The sequence below is a fragment of the Panicum hallii genome, chromosome 7, assembly GCF_002211085.1.
Source record: "Panicum hallii strain FIL2 chromosome 7, PHallii_v3.1, whole genome shotgun sequence".
NCBI classification, from domain to species: domain Eukaryota; kingdom Viridiplantae; phylum Streptophyta; class Magnoliopsida; order Poales; family Poaceae; genus Panicum; species Panicum hallii.
The window spans coordinates 44364517-44386001 of NC_038048.1; the positions used below are offsets into that span (position 1 = coordinate 44364517).

Sequence of the window (21485 nt, forward strand, 5' to 3'; positions counted from 1 at the left end):
TACTCCTGAGCCCTGCGGTTTTGCATTATCATGTTTGATGTGATGGACGCTTTTGTTTGCATCCAATCCAGGGAGATGAATAATATATCCTTTCCCCCACAACTTGACCGAATCTTTCAGCTTCCATTCTTCTGCGTATGCAGGTATGTTGCTGCACTGAAATTAAGAGTCAAAAGCAGAACTTGTGGTGCCACTTCAGGCCCATACCGTCAGGCAGCATGGGCATGACTGATTTCAGTGAACCATTCCTAGGGTAAATAGCCAAGTACCAGCCCAAGAAGTAGCCTAGAATCTAGCTCCAAAAAAGGCTTACTGATTCTTAACAAAATCAACATTTTGATGTTCATGTGACACTCGCCCTGATCAGCAGAGTTTGCCATTTCTAAATCACACACATTTCTATTCGCGTTTTGCAGCAGGCACCTAGTCTTCTCCGCAGACCTTGCTCATCTTCAGCAAGGCTGAAAGCACGCTGTCCATGTCAGGCCGGTCCGCTGGCTCGAACGCGGCGCACGACAGGGCCAGGCTCAGCACGTCCGCCGCCGTGGACAGGTCGCCCTCGGTGGCCACCTTCATGTCGGGGTCCAGGACGTCGAGCACGCCGTCGAGGCCCCTCGAGAGCGCGTTGTCCACGTACTGCTGCAGCGTCAGCGGCACGCCGCCCTCCTCGATCGTCCCGGTCGGCCTCCGCTTGGTGAAGAGCTCCATCATCAGGACGCCGAAGCTGAACACGTCTGCCTTTGGCGAGACCGTCCTCATGTACGCGAATTCTGCGTAACAGGATACACAGGAAACAATTTTAGCAGACGTGTCAAGAACTTTCAGAGATAGCGAGAAGAAATGGTGCTAGAACGCCGTGTAGATTACCTGGTGCCATGTAGCCGACGGTGCCCCGGAACGCCGACGACGTCGCCGACTGCGCCGCGGCGCCGCCCGTCAGGTGGACGCCCAGCATCCTCGCCGTGCCGAAGTCGCTGACGCGCGCCTCCCAGTCGCCGTCCAGCAGCACGTTCGACGGCTTCACGTCGCAGTGCACGATGGGGAAGTCGTACCCTTTGTGCAGATACACCAGCCCGTGCGCCACCGAGACGCACACGCGCAGCCGCTCCGGGACAGTCCACCGCCGCGCGTCCCGCCCCGGGTCGTGTATCGCGCCGTCGAGGTCGCCGTTGTCCATGTACTCGAGGACCAGCGCCTTAATCTTGCCGGGCTCGCACGCGTACCCGACCACGCGCGCCAGGTTCTTGTGCCTCAGGCGGCTCAGCGTCGCGAGCTCGGTGAGGAAGGACTTGTCGGACTTGGCCGGGAACTGCGCCAGGTTGAGGCGCTTCACGGCGACCACCTTGCCGTCGGGCTCGGCGAGCACGCCCTTGTAGACCGTGCTCAGGTTGCTGCTCCCGATGACGTTGCCTTCGTCGAACGAGCCGGTGGCCGCCTCCAGCTCGCCGTGACTGAACTTCCTCAGCTCCGGCACGACGAAGTCCTCCGAGAAGCTAGCGGCACCGTTAGCGGCTACCTTCTTCTTCTTGTACCTCCGGTAGCCAAGGAACAGAATCGTCACAATCAGCGAAAGCAACAGCACGGCGAGCACAAGCAGCACCACTAGGATCACGAGCCCTGTCCTCGAGAATCCCTGCTTTCCGGAGTGGTGGCAGGGAGCCAGAAGCTTCCAGCCGCATAGCCCGGGATTATCCTGCAGGCTCGACATGCTCATGTTCCGGAACACGCCGGCGTCCGGCACGGGCCCCTCGAGTTGGTTCGACGAGAGGTTCAGAGTCCTCAGGCTCGTCAGGTTCGCCAGCGCCGCCGGTATGGCCCCGGTGAACGCGTTCCTCGACACGTCCAGCGACTGTATGTGCTTCAGTGCGCCGATGTTGGCAGGGATCTCCCCGTCGATGTCGTTGCCCGAGATGTTCAGACTTGTGAGAATGTCGAGCTGAGGGAAGAGGCCTCCCGGGAGGGCGCTGGTGAGGTTGTTGGCGGAGAGGTCGAGCGAGTAGAGGTTCTTGCATCCGGCGAGCGTCGCCGGGACACCACCGGAAAGCCGGTTGTTGGACAGATCGATGGCCTGCACCATCGTGAGGCGGCCGATCTCCGGCGGTATCGGGCCCGTGAACATGTTGTTCGACAGGTTGAGGTACATCTGCATGGTGCTCATTTTCCCGATCACCGCGCCGGGGATGGCGCCGGTGAGGCGGTTGTGAGAGAGGTCCAGCGTGAGAAGCTGGTCGAGGCGGCCCAGCGCGGCGGGGACCGTGCCGTTGAGCGCGTTGTTCGACAGGTCAAGGTAGGACAGAGACCGGAGGTTGGACACGGCGTCGGGGATCGGGCCGACGAACCTGTTTGACGCGACGCTGAGGAAGGTGAGGTTCCGCAGCTCGAAAATCTCGTCGGGCAGCGCGCCGCCGAGGCGGTTCTGCTGCAGCTCGAGCTCCTGGAGGGACGACATGTTGGAGATGCTCGCCGGGACGCGCCCGGCGAAGCGGTTCCCCCGGAGCTCCAGGCCGATGAGCTTCGTCAGGTTGCCGATCTCCTCCGGTATCGCCCCAGACAGAGCGTTCCTCTGCAGCTGCAGCAACCCGAGCTTGCTAAGCCCGCCGACGCGAGGGCTCAGGCTGCCAGTGAAGTTGTTCCCGGCCAGGCTTAGCGTCCGGAGGTTGCCGCAGTCGAACAGGTCCTCCGGTATGTCGCCGGACAGCTTGTTGTCGAGCAACGACAAGAACATGAGGGTTTGTAACCTGCCAAGTCCCGCAGGCAAGGGCCCCGAGAACTCGTTGGAACTCATGCTCGCGTTGGACAGCAGCGTGCAGTTGGCTATGCTCGCCGGAATTGGGCCGGAGAGCGAGTTGTTCTGAATGACTAGTTGCTGAAGATTCCGGAGTGACCCAATGTTCTCCGGTAGAGGCCCGGACAGGGAGTTGTAACTGAAGCTCAGGTATGTCAGGTTGACGAGATTCGTCAGCGATGCCGGCACTCTTCCGGTGAGCCTGTTGATGTGGAGCCTCAGATCCCGAAGCGACCGTAGCTCGCCGAGCTCGGTCGGGATGGAGCCGGTGAGCTGGTTCGTCGACAGCTGGAGCGACAGCAGAGACGTGCATCGCCCGAGCGAGCGGGGGATCTCCGATGATAGCGCGTTGCCGTACAAGCGCAGCACCTCGAGGTTCGTGAGCTCCCCGAGCTCGCTTGGGATCGCGCCGCTGAAGTTGTTGCTGTACATGTTGAGCAGAGTCAGGTTCTTGCACCGGCCGAGCTCCAGCGGGATGGCACCGGAGAACCGGTTGTCAAACGTCTGGAGAATCTTGAGGTTGGTGAAGTCGGCGAGCCAGCCAATCGAGCCGGAGAACTGGTTTTCGCTGACGTCCAACGTCTCCATCAGCGTGAGCTTCGCGAAGGACGGCGGCAGCTCGCCTTCAAGATCGTTGTGGGCGATGACCAAAATCTTGAGATTGGACAGATCACCAATGCAGTCAGGAAGTGCGCCGGTGAGGTTGTTGTTCTCCGCGCCGAACGCCCACAGCGCCGAGCAGTTGCAGAGGCGGCCGGGGATGGCGCCGTGGAGCGTGTTGTTGCCGAAGTCCAGTATCTGCAGGCTCCCCAAGTCACCAAACTCGGCGGGAATGCCTCCGGTGAAGCTGTTGTCGTAGAGGACGAGCTGCTCGAGCTCGCCGAGGCGGCCGAGCTGAGGCGGCACGGCCCCGGCGAAGTGGTTCGATGTCAGGTCGAGGACCTGGAGCGTGGAGATGTTGCCCAGGAACGGCGTGAGCGTGCCCCGGAGCCCGGTCTCTAGGAGCTGGATGGACGTGACGTGGCCGGCGCCGTCGCAGGCCACCCCGGTCCAGTTGCAGTGCGGCGGGCCGCCGCGGGAACCGCGGGCACCGCCAGCCCCCACCGTCCAGTTGGACAGCGCGCCGAGCGGGTCCACCGCGACGCCCTTCTTGAACTCCAGCAACGCCTCGAGATGCACGGCCACCGACACATCGGTGACGGCGGCCGCCGGCGCCGGCGCCGCCCAGACCAGCACCGCTACTACTAGCAGCGCTACTGCAACGACATTTGGCACTGGAGTGCGATAGCAATCGTTCTTCCAGAATGCCATTCCACTTGCAGATTCTACTCCTCTCGAAGCCACCATGTGATCGGATGTGAACTCCGGCGAGCTTATAAAGACTAGGCGGAGGCGGGGTCGTGGCGTCGCATCATCGGCAGTGAAGTGAAGTCAACGCCGCTCCCGAGCGGCGTCAACGCGCGACGGAAGAGGACGGGTTGACTCGGGGTGCGGCGGGAATCATGCGGAAGGGGAGGACGAGGACGAGGACGAGGCGGGACCATGCGGTACGGACATGCCTACATGCGACGATGAGAGGCTACGGTGCTGCGATGCTGTATCGGAATTCAGATACGGTTGCCGTGCCGACATGCGCGGTCGTGGCCTGGATGCAAACGGCTGCCGGAAAAGCACAGAAACTTCCTGCCAAACTCTATCTCCGGCGTGCTGCCGCGCCGCTTTCTGAACAGCGGCGCGGCGAAGAGATGAGAGGGACCTCATCTGTTCGCCACGAGCTGCAAAAAGTCCAGCTCTCCCTGCTCGTCTTTGCGTGTTTGGGGGGGTTCGAGTTCAGACTTCGGATCAGGCAAAGGTGAGCATATGGGCGTCGCTGTAGGTTGCGGACATCTTCGGTAGCAGTGAAGTTTCAGGTTGTTTCTTGAATGTTTATCTGCGTGGGTCAGTGGGAGCAAACTGGATAGTCTGCTATTCTGCTTGCGGTAAATAGGATACATTAGCTTTGTTGGTCTCCTTTCAGATTAAACAAAGATTACTTTTCAGAAAAGATTAAACAAAGATGGTCAGACTTGCAAGCGGATTGTTATTGACTACGGCGTGTTAGCTGCCCTCACAAAGTATGCATCATCTTGACCTCTTTTTTTTTCTTTGGGCTAAGAGCCAATTTCATGGGTGTGCATGATGGAATCTGCATATGTTTTTGCCAGTTTAGTCAGTAGGCATGCCGTCTGCGGTCTGACTAGGCAAAATGCGTCTTCCCATCTACTGTATTACTATTAGGTCGTAGGGAAGACTTGGCAAGGATACAAAGCAAGGGCCGTTAGAAACGCAGTATCACCTGCTGGACCATTCTGAATTCGATTCAGAAGCAGGTACGCGTGCTCGGTTGGATAGAAACAAGGGCAATCGCCAAACTGGGCCCGTGGGCAGCACCAACTCGCCGAGGGGAAGGATTGTTAGCTACACGCTCCAATTGGTTTCCCAGGGCTAACCTCGAGCCCCGTCACGTAAAAAGAATCTTGTCACGAGTATTAAATAGAATTTATCTAAAAATCTTTTTCATAAATAGATGTTAATTCGCGAGATGAATTTAATAAACCTAATTAATCCATAATTTACAATGCTACGGTAACCGTACGCTAATCATGAATTAATATAGAGATTCGTCTCGCGAAGTTCAGGAATTCTGCAATTAGTTTTTTAATTAGATTTTATTTAATACTTCTAAATGATAATTTTTTTTTGATGTGATAGTGCTAAAGTTTAGCCCTCAGGAATTAAACTTTCCCTTAGCTTGCTTCCACTATCACACTGTCTCTCTATCAGCATCAAGGCAGCAGATTTCTGGGATTATTGATTACTGAATAACTCCTTCAAAAAAAAGTGATTTTACTGAATAACTGTTGGACATGTGGCCAAGTGGCAGAGACGGTGGAATCTGTTAGGGGGTCCGAAAAACACGCATAGAAATACAGTCGCTGGTTTGTTCTAGGCCAAGTTGCATTGAGAAATCATTCCCTCCCCCACTATCGATTTCACTCTGCGCATAAACAAAGGCCTTCATCATGGCGGCTGCACCTGACGGATCATGCGAGCAGCAGCTAGCAGTGGAAGCAAGCACTAACCAGTGCTCGGTGCTGAAGGCGCACGAGCCGAAAACCGACTCAAATCACGGGCCAGATTCAGACTAAACAATGCGGGAGCGCAGCCATGTACACTGCTTGTGCCTCGGAGCGTGGGGCTAGTGCATGCATCCTGGGAAACGGACATGGCAGCAGCAAGGACCCGCGCACGCGACGCGTACGTGGATTTCGTCCCCAGCGACGCCCAGGGGACAAGGGGAATCGCTCGCTTGTTGGCTTTGACCTGCGCGCGGGCGCAACGCTGGGAAGGTTGGTGGCTGTACCGGTGGTGGGCTGGAGCCCGGAGATGAGGTGTGAGAAGCGGAGGAGAACGCGCAGGGCCGCCGCGTTCCCGGTCCCTGCCCGTGACGCCGAGGCCGCGTGCCGGGCGCGAGGGGAGCGGCCAAAGAACAGCAGGCAGGGCGGCCGGCGCCGATCGAGGCCTGCAGCTCCACCCGCGGGGGGTGAGGTGGAGGAGGAGATCCCATCTGTGGGGGGCGCACGGCCGAAAACCAGTGGCGGCCGCCGCGGCGCGCGTCGCAGGTTGGGCGTTTGGTTTGGGACGCTGCCTGCCTTCGGGGTGCGGATCCAACGGGCACGACCACGAGTCCACGATCGTGGAGCGGCCTAGATCCGTCAGAGCAGAGGACCCGTCAGGTCAGGGTAACCATTCAAAACCTGATGGTTGGTTGTTCTCGCTCGAGGATCCGATACCTTCGACGGATCCCATGCGCGCGTGGCGGTCGCCGAAGCGCGATGCGTCGTAGAATCCAGGGATTTTCAGGTCGGGACGTCGGGTGGTGGATCGTGGACGCCCGCCCCAGTGCACCGGGAGCTCGGCTCCGCAGTACCAACGCATCATGCGGCCAGGCAGCCAACAGCGAACGGCCCAGAAGGTCAGAACCGAACCGAGCGCGAGCATGCCTGTTCTTCCGCGTCAGATCAGATGTGCCTTCTTTTCCCATGTTCACAAGGCTTTTCGGCGGAGGAGACGAGACCTGGTCAACTTTTCAAGCTGCCTACAATGGCTGCAACTTTACCCTGCGCTTCCCGCGAAAAGGCAGAGACCAAAGGGTCACCAGCCGGATCAACTCATCTGACGGCCGTTGCTATCAAGATTAGACGATTTTTTGACTGCCGCATCAGTTGAGCGATCCGCAGATGAGGGCCGAACTGAGGTGCTCAAGTTGAACATCTTTTTATGGGAGATGAACATTAAAAAATTATAGGAAGTTGAACATCAATTTTGTGAAGGAGTGAGTCGAGCATCTCCAAGAGTTGGGGCCCTGTGGGCCAGAAGCCATGTTTCTAGCGAATCAGATCATCAGATGGGCCGAGAAAACAAATTCAGAGAGAAAAGGGAGGGAAAAGCGAGGCCGAAACTGGGTGGCTGGGCCCTGCCGACGACAGCCTTGGAAACGCTCGGAGGCCCATCGGTGGTAGGCCCTTCCGCCTGCCGCTCGGCGTGCAATTTGACTTTGTCAGCATCGTGCGTGGAGGGAGGGAGGGGCCAGCCTCTCTGGGTCTGGGGCGTGCACAGTTGGCTAACCTCTCCTTGTCCGTGGCGACTGCCGAGGGAGATTCCGCGCCGGGAGCGGGCAGGACAGACGAGTACACGACACAGCCACACAGGGACAGAGTCCCCTGCCCCCCTCCCGTGCCCGCCGCGCCGCCCATCCTTCGCGATCGCATGGCCGGCGTAGGCGTCGCGACGGTGTCCCAGCACCACAGCGCCACGGGATGCGACGGGACCCGGCATCTGGAACGGATGCAGTTCCCCTTTGTGACGCCCATGCCATTGCCAGATCGCCAGTTCCAGTTCCAGTAGCGGAAGCTAGCCGCTGGCTGATCTGATCGATGCCTGAGAGCCACAGGCTCAGACACTCCGGGCCACGCTTGGCAACACCGCACTGGACCTGCAAGCTTCCGTACAGGTTGTGCCAGTATGCTACGAGGTGGCGGACTGGTGGTGCTGGTGCGCGGTGACGCAGCTGCCCTGCTCTGGTGATGGCGAGCGCCGCGTGCGGGCAGCTGCAAACCAGCGGCGCCATGCCGCGCCTTGGTTGGCTTGGCGACGTGCGGCCTGGCTTCAGGTCCAGCGACGAGCGGCCCGCTCCCTTGCCGTGCTGATGCGACCACACGGATTCACGGGACGGGGCGTACGCAGGCTACGCGCCAACCACCCCTGCTTTTTCCGACAGGTGACGGCAACGGAAAGTACTAGTATACCTGAACTACTCCGCCGTACCCCAACAACGACGTCGACGTGCGCATACCAGCGGGCAGCGGCAGACAGCGGCGCCGGAGCCATCGATAGCTTGCGCTACATCAGACTCCAGGTAGGTGTGATGGTTACCAAAATTTGGATTCTCCACTAGCTACCTTCTCCTCCTTAAGCAATGCTAGAATCGACAAGTTGGATCGTGAGAATTTGCAAGCTCGACAATGTGCATCCCAAAACCACGAGCTGATGGCTGATGCTGAGCTTGAAGAAGCTTGTAGGAACCTGACGCGGGGAGGCGGAGGGAATCAAGTCCCGAGAGATCTTCATGCTTGTTTTCAATCTATAAACACTGATGATATCCATTTGAAAGATTTCAAATCAAACGAAGAAGACAGAGAAAAAATATATAGTAATTCTGTCAGTACCAAGGCGTATATAGTATTTAAAAAACCTTTTGGATTTCCGTACAAACGCAGCGCCCGAAATCTGAACGGATCACGAGGCCTATATACCAGTACCAGACCCACTCTCCTTTGCAGCAGCAGCCAGCAGGGCAGGCTCGGGCTGCCGTCTCATCCCTGTTCTTTCGTACTGCCGAGGACATGAAGAAATTTGAAAATTTCGTGACGGGTCGTGTCTCCTATAGTATATATACTGGAGTATATAAACATCACTCTACTTCAGCTGTGCTGATTTGACATTGCGTATTGATACCAGGGTTTTGGAACAGAAAAGTGTGCTGTTCATGGAGTAAGACGTAGCAGTATTTGCTTTTTTTACATGGATGAACATTGATCTTTGATCGGGATCAGAGTTACAGTTCAGATCTCACCGATGTTTATCTGAAATTTCTTTGATCCGATTCTAAAAGGCTGGACTAAGATGGCGCTATAATACAACGATCGGAAGGAAGGCGAGGGGGAAAAAATACGGAGAAACAACAAAAACTTTGGGACAAGAAGAATCTGATGCATTATTGCCAGCATGGCCGCTGCCTAATCCTGTGGATCTCTCAGCACCATGGCCAACTTCTCCGGCCGGTTCCTGCGGCCGCCGCCGTCCTTCTCCTTCTCCCTGTCGGACCTCCTCTCCTTGGCCGGCGAGGACGGCATGAACAGGAGCCCGAAGCCGAAGACGTTGATCACCGGATCCACGCGCACATTGGCCGAGTACGACCTCTCCATGCCCCTGGGCCGCGGCCGGCGCGGGCCGATGCCCGCGGACGCCGGCGTGCTCGAGCAGCGCTCCAGGCCGCGGAACACCACGCGCCCGGACGCGCTCACACGCGGGCTCTCCGCCGCCACCGCGGGCCGCGACGGCCGGGACGGGCCACGCGGGCGCCATGGCGCCGTCGCGCGCGGGTTCCTGCCGGAGTCCGAGGAGGACGCTGAGGACGAGGACGAGGCGCGGGTCAGGAGCGGGTGAACCGCGCACGCCGGCTCCTGTCGCTTGGGATGCGGCGACAAGTCCCCGGCGGCGCCGATCTTGTCCCCGGCGGATCTTGTCCTGGACATGAGGTGGAGGAGGTTCGCCACCGGCGCGGAGCGTGTCCGGAGCGGGGAACACGACGGCGGCGGCAGGCGTCGCGCGTGCTTGCCGGAGTCGACCGAGGAGGCCGACGAGGACGACGAGTAGTCCCGCGAGAGGAGCGGCCGGAAATGCGTGTCCCGGCGCTTCAGGCATCCATTCGCGCTCTTGTTGTCGTCCTTCGCCTTCTTGGAGCTCGACACGAGGTGGAGGAGGTCGCGCCACCGCCGCCCAGCGCACCGCGGGGCGCGCGGGGACGTCGGCTCGGACGCGGGCTCGACCTCCAGGCACGGCGGAGGGGAGCACGGGGCAGACGCGGGCGCAGGCCGGTGCAAAGGCACGAGCTTCCCGCCGGAGAAGAGCTCGTCGGCGGCCGAGAGCGCCGCCGCCGCCGCGGGCACGACGTGGAACTCGAACTCGTCGCCGTCGGCCTCAGCCACCGCCGCCGGCAGGGCCGCGGGGCAGTGGAACGTGAAGGGATCCGGCGAGGGCGAGGTCACCGCTGCGGCAGCCATTGCCGGGGGCGGCGGGGCATGAACGCGCGAGGTGGCGTGGCGAGCGGCAACTTAAACTCGCGAGAGGAGCAGTTGGTTTGGTTCGGCGGCGGCGGCGGTGGTGGCCGGTGGCGAGCCAGCGCGGAGTGGTTAGCTCTCCACCGTGTCACGGAAAGTTCCGAAGATATACGAGCGGTTTCGGGCTGCCGGGTTGTTTTTCGCCGCCCTGACGCTGGATCCATACCCGGGAAGAGAGAGTATACGAGGCAACAGGGAGGAACCGCCCCCAAATCAAACGCGGCCCGGCGCCATTAGCAGGTGAGCAGGTGAGCTTGCTGCCGAGTGGTACGGTGATGGGTGATGCCGGCGGTGCCGGATTGAACAGCGATCGAGCATCCGGCTGCTGCTTGCAGGTTTACGTCTCTGCATTAGTGAGAACACGACGTTGCTTTACTTGCTCTGACAGTGATCACAGCTCCTTACACAAGCAGGTCAGTTACTGCTCGGTGTTGACATTGCAGAACCTGCCTTCACATCACGAAACCGAATTCTTCCTCTTTACTTTTATTTTTATCCATTGCTCGTCTCAGGCCCCGTTTAGATCGTAAATCTTTATAACTTTTAGAACTTTTTGCTACTGTAGCGTTTTCATTTGTATTTGACAAATTTTATCTAATCATGGACTAACTAGGCTTAAAAGATTCGTCTCGTGATGTACAATTAAACTGTGCAATTAGTTATTTTTTTTACGTACATTTACTGCTCCATACATGTTGGAGAGAGAGCGTAAAAAGTTGGAAGTTGGAAGGGATCTAGACAAGACCTCAATTCTTCGTGTTGGTGTGCTGTGTGACTGAGCCTTGATTTTTGGGTCGAGTGATGGAAACGCGACTCTGACGAACAGCATGCTGTGCCATACAGCCACGGAGTCATGTGGGCTGCGGGGCTCGCAGAGGACAAACATTCCGGTTAGTTGGGGACTTGGAGTCGGGGAGCTCATGATTATCATCATGATACAGTACTTTTCGTCGGCCTGGTTAATTGGGGAATCGAACACGAGGTTTGGCAGACTAAATCGAATCGCAGGGTTTCAATGCACCCATGCCCATCATAGATTATACCACCACTTTCGTTTCAAAAAAAAAGAAGAAGATTAAACCACCACTGACACTGATCTCCATCTCATCAGTAAACTCGATTGAATTTGAATCATGTACTGTAGCTGTGCAGCATTTCACGGCGAAGATTTGTCCTTCCGGAAAATTCAGAACGGGCCATCGAAGCATTGACCAAGATCTTTCTGACGCAGGAGACATGCAATAAACAGGTATACTATGTACGGTGCAGTTTGTTTGGCAGAACCATAAAGAGGACGGCTGCTTTAGCTCGTACTCCTGCTCTACTTTTTTGTTTTTTGGAAATAAAGCAGGGGCACCGCATTGCATTTAAGAAGGAAGCAAGCTAGGTATTATAGATCTGTGATTACTCAAAGACCAAAAAAACCCACACACTGGAAAACAGAAAGACTACTCATTGGGAAACCAAATCAAATCTCAGGTCGGCCACAAGCCGCCATTGTTAGATCACGTTTGGTTTCGGAGGGCTAAAGTTTAACAAGAATCTTTCTATTTAAAAGTATTAAATAAAATTTATTTACAAATTTTTTTTTCGCATATGAGTGCTAATTTGCTAGATAAATTTAATGAGCCTAATTAAACTATGAATTGCTACAGTAATCTTCAGCTAATCATAGATTAATATATCTCATTAGATTAGCCTCGCGAGTTAGCCTATGGGTTCTGCAATTAGTTTTGTACTTAGATTTTATTTACTGCTCATAAATAGTAAAATTATCTTCGATTTGACAGGGTTAAAGTTTAGCCATCCGGAACCAAGCACCCCCTTAGCTGCACTTCATCCTTCACCAAAGCGAACACCTGAACAAGAGACAGCACCTTGTGATCAAAAAATCCTTCTGTTTCGTTCATTCCATAATGTCCACGCTGTGATCATAAGCACCACAGCCACTGAACGCTGCTTCTTCTGGGAGAGTTTGCTCAGGTTGTCCTCCCACCACGTTTGCATTCTGCTTTCAGAGCCCGTCGGTTGCCGGATGCTCAAATTTGCCCAACTGGAAACCAGAAGCCATACTTCTCTTGAGAAACTACAATCCAAGCACAGATGAACTGCTGTTTCTAGCTCTTGATCACACAGTGGACACACCGGGTTACAAAGCCAATCCCGTAGAAGCAATTTATCTGCTGTCAAGATCTTCTCTTGAACACAACTGTGACGCCCGCACAAGTGTTTGCCGAATTCAGATGAAGAAAGGACCGTCAGAAACCCGAAATAATCAGGAAGTTGCTACCAATTTGAGGGCCTCCAATTTGATTACTTGTCTACGGTTACATTAATCTAGAGGTAGTATATTGGTGCAATTACCTTTGCCAGAGACAAAAGGGAAAGGCATCTAGAGGCAGACTAGATCTAGGTCATGTCTTCTTTACCTGCCCATCAATCAGAACTACCATACCTACTGAATCTGTCAGGTACAACTAGCAACCCTAGAGAAATGCACTTCCTCTTCATCCATCCCACCTTGTCCAAATTCTAACCATATCTTTTGTCGCCAGTCGTTTTAGCAGCATCCCAATGATAACATAAACACGGACACTCATTGGGATCTTTAAGTGTAGAACACTACTGCTCGACGATGTCCCTTGTTCTCTGAATATCATCCCATGCAGGCACAAAATAAAAGCTCATGTAGAGACAGACAGCCACCAGTTCTCCATTGCTCCCTGCATCAATCTCTCAGTGGGGGCAAGGCATGTGAGGGCTACGAGCAAAAGATGCCCTACCATTTGGCCCCCTCTGGCCGCCCATCAGAGGGAACAAACCAAGCTTTTGGGGCCGTTTGGAACATGGCCTAGCAGCTAACCTGCCTAATGGCGCCTTTGCTAAAGCTTCTCTGTTTGTTTGTTTATCTACCTCCCGGAAGGCCGAAAGGTAGGGCAGTATAATGTCCTGACGAAGAATGTTCGCGGACAAGGGCAACAGCAATCAGCGAAGGTCCCCCTTGCGGCAATCATTTCAACCAGAGTGTTTTCTGATTTCTGTCCCTCAAAAGTAGTGACCTAGGTATCGAGTATGCGCAGTGAGCCATCCCTTCAGTGCCTGTTCTCAGTTCTCACCATGGATATCTCACATACATGCATCTCTCCTTTCTCTCTCCCTATTTTGTTTTTTTTTTCATCAGAAAGTTTCTCACCACTAATGGTCATACTCACTGCAAAACTGATTTTCAGTTCCTTTGAGAAGCATGCATCAGTTGGTATGCACATCTCAGCGGCTGCTATTTAAGCCGTGTCAATTATTATCTGAAACATTATACTTGTTCTTGATGTATCAGTCTGGCTAGTCTATTTGGTACAACTGCTCTGTCATTGTTAACTAATAATAACCGGATATATACGCATCCAACTCGAGTGTTTGATCAGGGCCAACCTTAAATTAAAGATCACAAAAGAAGCTGATTAAATTTTCTGCTCTGTTTTCTATGAGGAATTTAAATTTCTGTCTGAGGGCAGAGGATCTGATCATTTAGGATGGTGGGTTGGGCTTACGTGCGTATGCGCCTAGTTTTTCAGCCTACAATGTTTCAGTTATGTTACTTCCCAATTGCAACTGCTTTTCAGCAATTGTCACACTAGCACTCGAGTTGAAGAAGTCCCTGAAAGGTGCCTGTACCAAACAATCATGAAAATTTTCATTTCAAGTTTTGCAGTTAGCTCATCTGACAGTGCAAAGTTCAAACAACTTGAAGCTGGACTTTCCATACAAGGCAAGCAATGATGGCAGTGCTAAGTACTAGAGGAGTCCTTAAACAGCTTTTCTGAAGCTATCCATCGCTTGCTGAAGTTCTCTCCATGAAACTGTTGTATATGCAATCCGAATGGTCAGCGCGGTGAATTCCTCTCACCTTCCTGCAATTAGCTGCCCATTTGGATCATCAGCTACTATTAGAAAATAGTACTCCCAGATGTGCACGTGTGACGGTATCTGCAAGGAAATCTTGAAAAATGTTAAGAGGTGGCGCCAGCACTGCAGATCTCGACACATTCAAAGAACATCAGCTGAGAGCAGTTCCGTACAGGCTAATCTGAAACTCGTAACCTTATCCGAACTCCAAGCGACGAACATTGGATCGACGGCGACATTAATCCAGGGGGTACGAGGCGGCGAACATTGAACAAGGCGCTCCGGCGGGAGCAACAAGCTGCTGAATGGCGTTGACATCTCGACGGTCCGTCTGCCGCTCTGGCGCCGGCCGTGGCGGTGACGCCCGTCGAGCGTAGCCTCCAGGCGGGCGGCGTCGTCGTCCTCTCGCCCGTCCTCAGACGAAGCTGGCAAAGGATTTCAGGACTGGAATAGAGGCGGAAGAAGCCCCGGCGTTCTCGCCATCGACGTTGGGCGCCGGCGCCGGCCGGCGGCAGCAGGAGGGGAAAGCCGCGGAGCGGAGGCTAGTTTGCAGAGAGACCCCCTAAGTAGGATCGCGATCCGGATATTTTCATAAAACTCTCAAATTAGATAACTATTTACATACGATCCCCTAATAGTTTTATAAAACCCCCTATGTCGGATCGCGATTAACAATCGCGACCGAATATTTTCACAAAAGCCCTTAACTTAATTCACATTTGTATTTGGCATCCTCTGTTCTGCATCTCTCGTCGCGCCTGTACCGCCGTCGATGCCGCAGGCGAGGTGAACTTGCCGGAGATCCGCTAGAGGTGATGCAAGAGGGTCGCGTGCTCTCCCCGACCGTCGCAGCACTCTTCCGTGCTTCGCCGCCGAACTCAGCGACATAGGCGTGCAGGTAGACATAGATCGAGAGGCAAATGTAGGGAGGGGTGCGCGGGTTTCTTCTCTTCGCCCGCCGCTTTTTCCCCGGCCGCGGGCGCCGCGTCCTCCCAACTATTTTCTGCCATCATCGCCGGACCGCCGCCGCCCCGGTGCCTACGAGAGTCTGGTTGGTCGAGAGTCGAGACGATTCAGCAGATGGGCCAAACTGCCTCGGCCCGGAGTGAGTCAACTACTGCTGGGCCTGGATGGATCAACGCTCTGCGTTCAGCTGCTGCTTCGCCAACCAATTTTCTCTCCCTCTTTTCCCGAGAGATTCTAGGCCCTGTTCAGCCAACCATGTGTTACAGAAGTTGATGCATTCAGTCAGCGCAGGTATGGTTTTCAATCAGCTGAGCTGAGCATAAGAGCATTCCATGCAAGGCAAGCAAATGACACGGCCAGCTACTAGCAGCTTCCGAGTCATGAAATAGGGTTTCGAAGCCACGGTTTGGTAAAACTTCTCCACGAAATCATTCTCAAATGCGATCCGGATGGTCAGCTCGGTGGATTACCCGGCAGGTTAGCTGACTGTTTGGATAATCAGGCAGTGCAAAAAAAAAATCGCCGGAACCTGCACGTGTGACGTTGTCTGCAGGGAGAGTTTGACAATCGGACAGATGTTGCCAAACCTGCAGGTTTTGACTAGATTCAGAGAACATCCGGTCGCACACCATTTTTTTTATTTTAGTCACACACCATTTTCAGCATGTGCTGCATTTGTGCTTGCAGTCTTATCTGGATTCCATGGAAGAAGTTGCCTCGAGACCTCGCGCGCAATGCCTTGCAACAGGGGGCAGTAACAGTGCCAGTTCTCGTGGTCGTGGAAGCGGAGCACAGCGGGAAGAAAATAGCTTCCGATCATGGCGTGCTTGAAGCACCTTGGAGACTGAAACTTGAGCCATCTCCATCCCCTTCAGAAGCATACGGTTCACAAATTTCAGACTTGCCCACTTGATGGTTGGATCATGCTTCGTGCAGTACATCACAATAAGCATGCATCAGCATGTGCAGAAATTCAGGCAGTTTGTTCACCTGCTATTTCCATTGGGAAAACCAGGTGCGGGGATGCTAGCAGCTGCCTAGCTGGTAGCAGCCCGGCCCGGTAGCCTTGCCTCACTGCTCTCGTCAATCTTACCGATCGATAGGTACTTCATGATGGCAGTGATATTACCTGATCTTCCTGAAACTAACTGTTTCAAGTCAGAACATTGGAGAGGAGACGACCGGACATGCATTCAGGAGAGATCACGCTTACGTGTTTGACAGTGTTTATGCTTACTGCCAAGGATACATGGATCAGTTCAGGCGTATCTATCACCATGTGTGCTGCCCAGCCCTGCTCCAGCTGCATCCGCGCCTCTGAATTTTGACTTTGGCATAATACTGCCCGGATAGGCGTTTTCGGTGAATTCTGCCTCACCGATTCTTCCTTCCCTGAAAAAGACCGACAAGACTATCTCTCGAGGAGGCCGGACAACAAACCTAACTGCTTATCAGTACCAGGTGACCACAAAGTCATGGCGAGACTAAGTACGGCACAGATAGTTTTTCAACATGTTTTTGTTTGAATTTTTCGTGAGATAAGTCTGCTGATCGATCCACCCGTGTGCGCGCTACCGAATCCGATGGCGAAAGCAGCCGTTGGTCCGGTTCGCAGACTTTCCCATAGGCCTATTTTTCAGGCATTTGCGTTCAAACTTCAGTTGCTGCCCTATTCTTCTGTAGCTGCTACATCCCGGTATCTCAATTTGAAGCATTTTTTCTGAATTCTGATTTTCAAATATATATGCAACAACTTGTTATAGCAAACAAATCTAGCATCGGCTATGACAAGTTGTCATCCTGATAGGATAGCTCCAATCATCTGAAGCGGCCTTAAGAATTCTGATTGTTAAATATGTAACCAACAAGTTGCGGTAACAAACCTAGTACATATCAACTAGGACCAGTTGACATTTTATTTTACGGTTGCTCCGTTGTTAACCTCTTTTCACTTGAAAAAGGTACTTGTTGATGCTGCAAGTTTCAACTGTCTATTGCGAGTAGGGCCTTGTCAACCTGCCGTCCTTCCCTGCTCCTGACCTCTGAAAACATAGCATTTGAAATCTCTCTCCTCCTTCAGAATCAACCAAAAACTGGTTTAATATATTAGTCGTGAATCCGTTGGAATTCTCTTGTCGACCGTATTGCAATCTGCACACCTCATCGCCATCGATATCAGTTGAATAACTGCTCCTCTCGTTTTCAATGGCATTTTAAAATCTTTCCATGAGGACCGTAAAATAAACCCCGCTAAACATCCTTCCGCGGTTGGAAGCTGCCGAACGTAAAAGTGCTTGAAACGGTCTCGCGAGTCAGAGAACAGTGAAACTGTAAAAGTTTTTCTCCAGGCTGAGTGTGAGGCAACAACGCATCGATACCAACCATCCGATGCGTCGAACATGCGGATGAATGGACGTGGTCGGGGTCGGCTGCTCGGCGCTGTCAGAAGACAGTGTTAGTTGGGCAGATTTGGAATAACTCTCTTGGCCGACCGAGGAAATCCCTTTCCCATTCAGACTTTCCCGTCAACAATTTGATGTTCCTCGAGGAGTTCGTCGGTGAAAAAAAAAGTTCCTTGAGGAGTTTTCGGTTTTCGAGACTTTTGCCCCCAATCGATGTCCCTCCCGCGAAAAAAACGGAAATGCCAAACCGACCATGCGAAGACTACATCCCGTGCCTAACTTGATCGGTTAAAACCTGCAGATTTGCTGTTCCCGCGGCGTGTGCTTGCCAATGTCGCCGTGAGCTCGCTCGTCAAGTCGTCAGTGAATTCGTCAGGTCTCGGGAACAGTGTGGCAGGGGAAGCAAAGGGGAGCTCTCCACCTGTAGCAAGAGACGGGCACCTGCCTGGGCAATCAACTGAAACAACCAATCATCCCGTGCGGCAGCCATTCGCCGGAGAGAGACGCGGCTGCTCAGCCCTGTGCCATCAGGGTTTGCAAGGGTCCCCGCCGCCCGCTACGGCCACACCCGCGGTCGTCGTCAGTTTGCACCTGAGTCCTGACGCGACGGATGGAGCGCTGATTATCTGAAAGCTGGAAAGGGAGCAGTTTGGATCGAGCGTGATGTTACCTCTGAATTATGATGGCTAGTATTATCACCTGGTAGCCGTAGCTGGTACTGCCGTTCCGATCGACACGAACGCGTCCTTTTCGGCGTCCCGGAATCGTGGATTTCCTCGGCTTTCTTAAAGCAAAATTGTCAAGAACACACGTCCCGTTGCAGTAATTTTGTAGAGGCTGGTCTGAACTGTCAACCGAAGGAGCGATGCAGGAACGTCGCACGGACGCAGTCTATACGTATCCCGGACGTAACGGCACGGTGTCCTAGAGGAGAGATACGTCTGTAAATACGCAAGTACTCGGCCCGTACGTATTATACAGCCGTATAAGAATTGGGATCATGGTTAAATCAGTTGGCGTAAAAAATATTTTAGCCGAAAATTAACTGGGGGACATGGACCTTCGAGCACAGCAGCTTCCTGTCGCGTGACTTTGGCTAGCAGATATCAACAGTGGTAACCCCTGGTGACAAGCTCGGAAAGGCACTTGGCTAGATTTCCCTATTTATACACGACCCCATCGCGGTGCTCTGAAAGACTGAAACTGCTGAAGGCTTTGGCTATCAGCACAGACATCTTCCCTGTCCTCTCCTACATACTGTCTCTCTCTCTCCCTCCCCCCCCCAAGCGTCGTCAGGGCGTGCGTGTGTGTAGCAGCTGCAGGCTCGGAAGCCATGAGCTTGATCAGCATGATGGAGGCGCGGCTGCCCCCGGGGTTCCGGTTCCACCCGAGGGACGACGAGCTCGTGCTCGACTACCTCTCCCGCAAGCTCTCCGGCGGCGGCGGCGGCGCGTACGGCGGCATCGCCATGGTCGACGTCGACCTCAACAAGCGCGAGCCATGGGAGCTGCCAGGTACTTGTCTCGCCCAACTTGCTGCCACGACATCAGTTGCACCTCTCTACAAGAAGTCAAGAACCATATGCATCCTCTCTCGAACAAAAATGAACCATTTGCATCTTGTACAAAAGGAAATCAGTAGACACAGCAGTTGCATGAAAATTCCCTGCAGATTAGCATAATAGAGGCATTCGGTTAGCCCTGACCCAGTAAATCATGATAGATATTGCTCAAATTGGTAACAAAAAAGAAGAAGAAAAATGGCGTCGCCCGGACTCGAACCGGAGACCTTCAGTGTGTTAGACTGACGTGATAACCAACTACACCACGACACCTTGGATGCTAGTGAATTTCCGTTAGAACACTTTGTATGGTAGTAGAGATCGAAATTCATTCATCCATGTTGCATCCGCATGTTTTCCTAAGCAATATCCATACCTCTTTTCGTTGGTATTTCTTCACATTACTAGCTACTCGTATATGGACCAGTAGTTCCCTTTTTCCAAGGATGCATGCACATGTCCTAGCTTGGAACCTCCAAGCGCAAACACAGAAACAAATGGACTAACTTATGGAGGCCTCGCCTCTGCCTTTGCCGATGATCAGACGAGGCGTGCGTGGGCGGCCGGGAGTGGTACTTCTTCAGCCTGCACGACCGCAAGTACGCGACGGGGCAGCGCACCAACCGCGCCACGCGCTCCGGCTACTGGAAGGCCACGGGCAAGGACCGCCCCATCTCCATCTCCGGCCGCCGCGCCGGCGCCGCGGCCGTGGTCGGGATGCGCAAGACGCTGGTGTTCTACCAGGGCAGGGCGCCCCGCGGGAGCAAGACCGAGTGGGTCATGCACGAGTTCCGCGTGGAGGGCCCGGCCGTTGCCGTTGCCGGCCGCCCCTGCTCACCTCTCAAGGTACATGCGCCGTGTGCACGCCCGTCACATGGATACCACCCCCACCCCCTCGCCTCCTGTCTCTGCATCTGTTTCGTGTGATTTGGGTGGTGCAAGTGCAAGCTCGGTAACTTCTGAACTTCAATTCAGAATCACACGTCGTCAGAGAAACGATGTTAAAAAAAGCACTTGATGAATTACCACGTTGGTTAAGAGTCACAGGTGCAGGGAAGCTTCGTCGTTAGAAGTTGAAATCTTCCGCCCAGCACAGCGCAGCACACACGTCTCTGTTAAGTGACAGCTACGAGTTAGCTGCTCTCCGAGAGCCCCTCATGTTTCTGTCAGTTGTCAGACCCAGCATTAGCAGACCAGTGGATGCTGCTGCTCTGAACATTCTGATGTGATAAACTAGTCGCGCCATTTGGCAATCATTGGAGCTGGCCTGGTCTGGCCCAATCATTCCAAACATGGTACAGATGGCCAATCCGTTCCAAGGTAGTTCAGTGGTTTCTTTCAGTCGCCATGCATCAGCAGCAGCACTAAATTAGCAGCTGTGAAACATTTGAAAAGGATTTGACTGCTTTTATACCTGTTCATTACACCAAGTTGTCCATTGTTCTTTTATATCAAGATAACATCAAGTTGATACTCCGGCTTATATTCAATGCCACGAGTTCCAAACTTACTGCCAGCCAACCGGCGAACTGCACGCGTTCAGATCATTAGGAGGCCGCACGGAGTTCACACGTGAGGTTACCGAACTTTGTTTGATCAGATCAATGCCTCACTGACGCGTACTGAAGCTGTCAGATTGCTTGCATATACAATTCTGGTCATCTGCGCATCTCATTTTCGTTTGAAAAGAAAATTGTATATCTAATAATTCTTAGTTTTCTTGGCAAACTGCAGGAGGACTGGGTGCTGTGCAGGGTGTTCTACAAGAGCAGAACCACCACGGCAAGACCAGCAAGCACCGACGAGGCCGCGTCGCTGTCCAGCGAGCTCATCAGCCTGCCGCTGCCGCACATGCCCCCTGCTGATGCCTACCTCGCCTTCGACCACGGCGCGGCGGCCGCCATCGATGGCTACTACCAGCAGCAAGGCGACGCTGGCCTCCCGGCGTTGCACCACCAGCCTACGCTGCTGCCGCTCGACAAGGGCCTGTCGAGCTTCGGGGACCTGCTGAGCAGCATGGTGGAAGGCAGCGACGGCGGCGGCTCGATCGCGAAGGCGGAGCTCCACCAGGACTGGACGGAGGCGGCCTACGCGCAGCAGCAGCAGCAGCAGGGCGGCGTGCCGGCGCATGGGCCACAGGCGTGGAACCCGTTTCTGAGCTCTGGATGAGAGCGGAGCGCACGGCTAGGCTAACGTGTGCGTGGCGTTGCAGGCACCACGCGTGTAGTGCGTAGTGAGCAGCTTGGTCGACGTCTTCTCTGTAGCTTGATCTGGTTAGTGTGATCTCTGCCGTTTGTTAGCCGTAGGCTTGGTGCAGTAGCTTTTGTACAAAGGATTGTTGCAGAAAAATACATTCTTTTGTATATTTTAAAAATTCTCAATAGAATTTTGATGAAATTTCTTGAATGAATGGTGAAAATGGAAAC

At 54.0% G+C, this 21485-nt stretch overlaps 3 protein-coding genes, 1 long non-coding RNA gene and 1 other non-coding gene across 5 annotated transcripts; 1 reads left to right on the plus strand and 4 right to left on the minus strand.

Moving 5' to 3' along the window:
* Positions 1–103: 103 nt before the first annotated feature.
* Positions 104–4118, minus strand: LOC112898784 (LRR receptor-like serine/threonine-protein kinase FLS2). The gene is made up of 2 exons (XM_025967072.1): positions 868–4118; positions 104–770 (listed from the first exon to the last, which is right to left on the minus strand). The coding sequence occupies exons 1-2, from the start codon at positions 4094–4096 to the stop codon at positions 424–426; spliced, it is 3576 nt and encodes a 1191-aa protein (XP_025822857.1). The 5' UTR covers positions 4097–4118; the 3' UTR covers positions 104–423.
* Positions 4119–8868: 4750 nt separating this feature from the next.
* Positions 8869–10492, minus strand: LOC112898785. Its single transcript, XM_025967073.1, has one exon. It carries the CDS (start codon positions 10168–10170, stop codon positions 9124–9126), a length of 1047 nt encoding a protein of 348 aa, XP_025822858.1. The 5' UTR covers positions 10171–10492; the 3' UTR covers positions 8869–9123.
* A 3406-nt stretch (positions 10493–13898) lies between these two features.
* Positions 13899–14652, minus strand: LOC112901500. Its single transcript, XR_003230311.1, has 2 exons — positions 14304–14652; positions 13899–14211 (listed from the first exon to the last, which is right to left on the minus strand). It is a non-coding gene; the product is annotated as an uncharacterized LOC112901500 (long non-coding RNA).
* A 4053-nt stretch (positions 14653–18705) lies between these two features.
* Positions 18706–21482, plus strand: LOC112900156 (NAC domain-containing protein 21/22-like). Its single transcript, XM_025968925.1, has 3 exons — positions 18706–19012; positions 19604–19905; positions 20794–21482. Exons 1-3 carry the CDS (start codon positions 18832–18834, stop codon positions 21226–21228), a joined length of 918 nt encoding a protein of 305 aa, XP_025824710.1. The 5' UTR covers positions 18706–18831; the 3' UTR covers positions 21229–21482.
* Positions 19259–19332, minus strand: TRNAV-AAC. Its single transcript has one exon. It is a non-coding gene; the product is annotated as a tRNA-Val (tRNA).
* Positions 21483–21485: the final 3 nt, after the last annotated feature.

What these genes read in the sequence shown, in the direction of transcription:
- LOC112898784 (XM_025967072.1), bottom strand. Translation starts at nt 4,096, where the DNA reads ATGGCATTCTGGAAGAACGATTGCTATCGCACTCCAGTGCCAAATGTC. An exon ending in CGTCGGCTACATGGCACCAG is followed by an intron (nt 771 to 867) that starts GTAATCTACACG and finishes CCTGTTACGCAG; the next exon opens with AATTCGCGTACATGAGGACG.
- LOC112898785 (XM_025967073.1), bottom strand. Translation starts at nt 10,170, where the DNA reads ATGGCTGCCGCAGCGGTGACCTCGCCCTCGCCGGATCCCTTCACGTTC.
- LOC112900156 (XM_025968925.1), top strand. Translation starts at nt 18,832, where the DNA reads ATGAGCTTGATCAGCATGATGGAGGCGCGGCTGCCCCCGGGGTTCCGG. An exon ending in CGAGCCATGGGAGCTGCCAG is followed by an intron (nt 19,013 to 19,603) that starts GTACTTGTCTCG and finishes GCCGATGATCAG; the next exon opens with ACGAGGCGTGCGTGGGCGGC. An exon ending in GCCCCTGCTCACCTCTCAAG is followed by an intron (nt 19,906 to 20,793) that starts GTACATGCGCCG and finishes GGCAAACTGCAG; the next exon opens with GAGGACTGGGTGCTGTGCAG.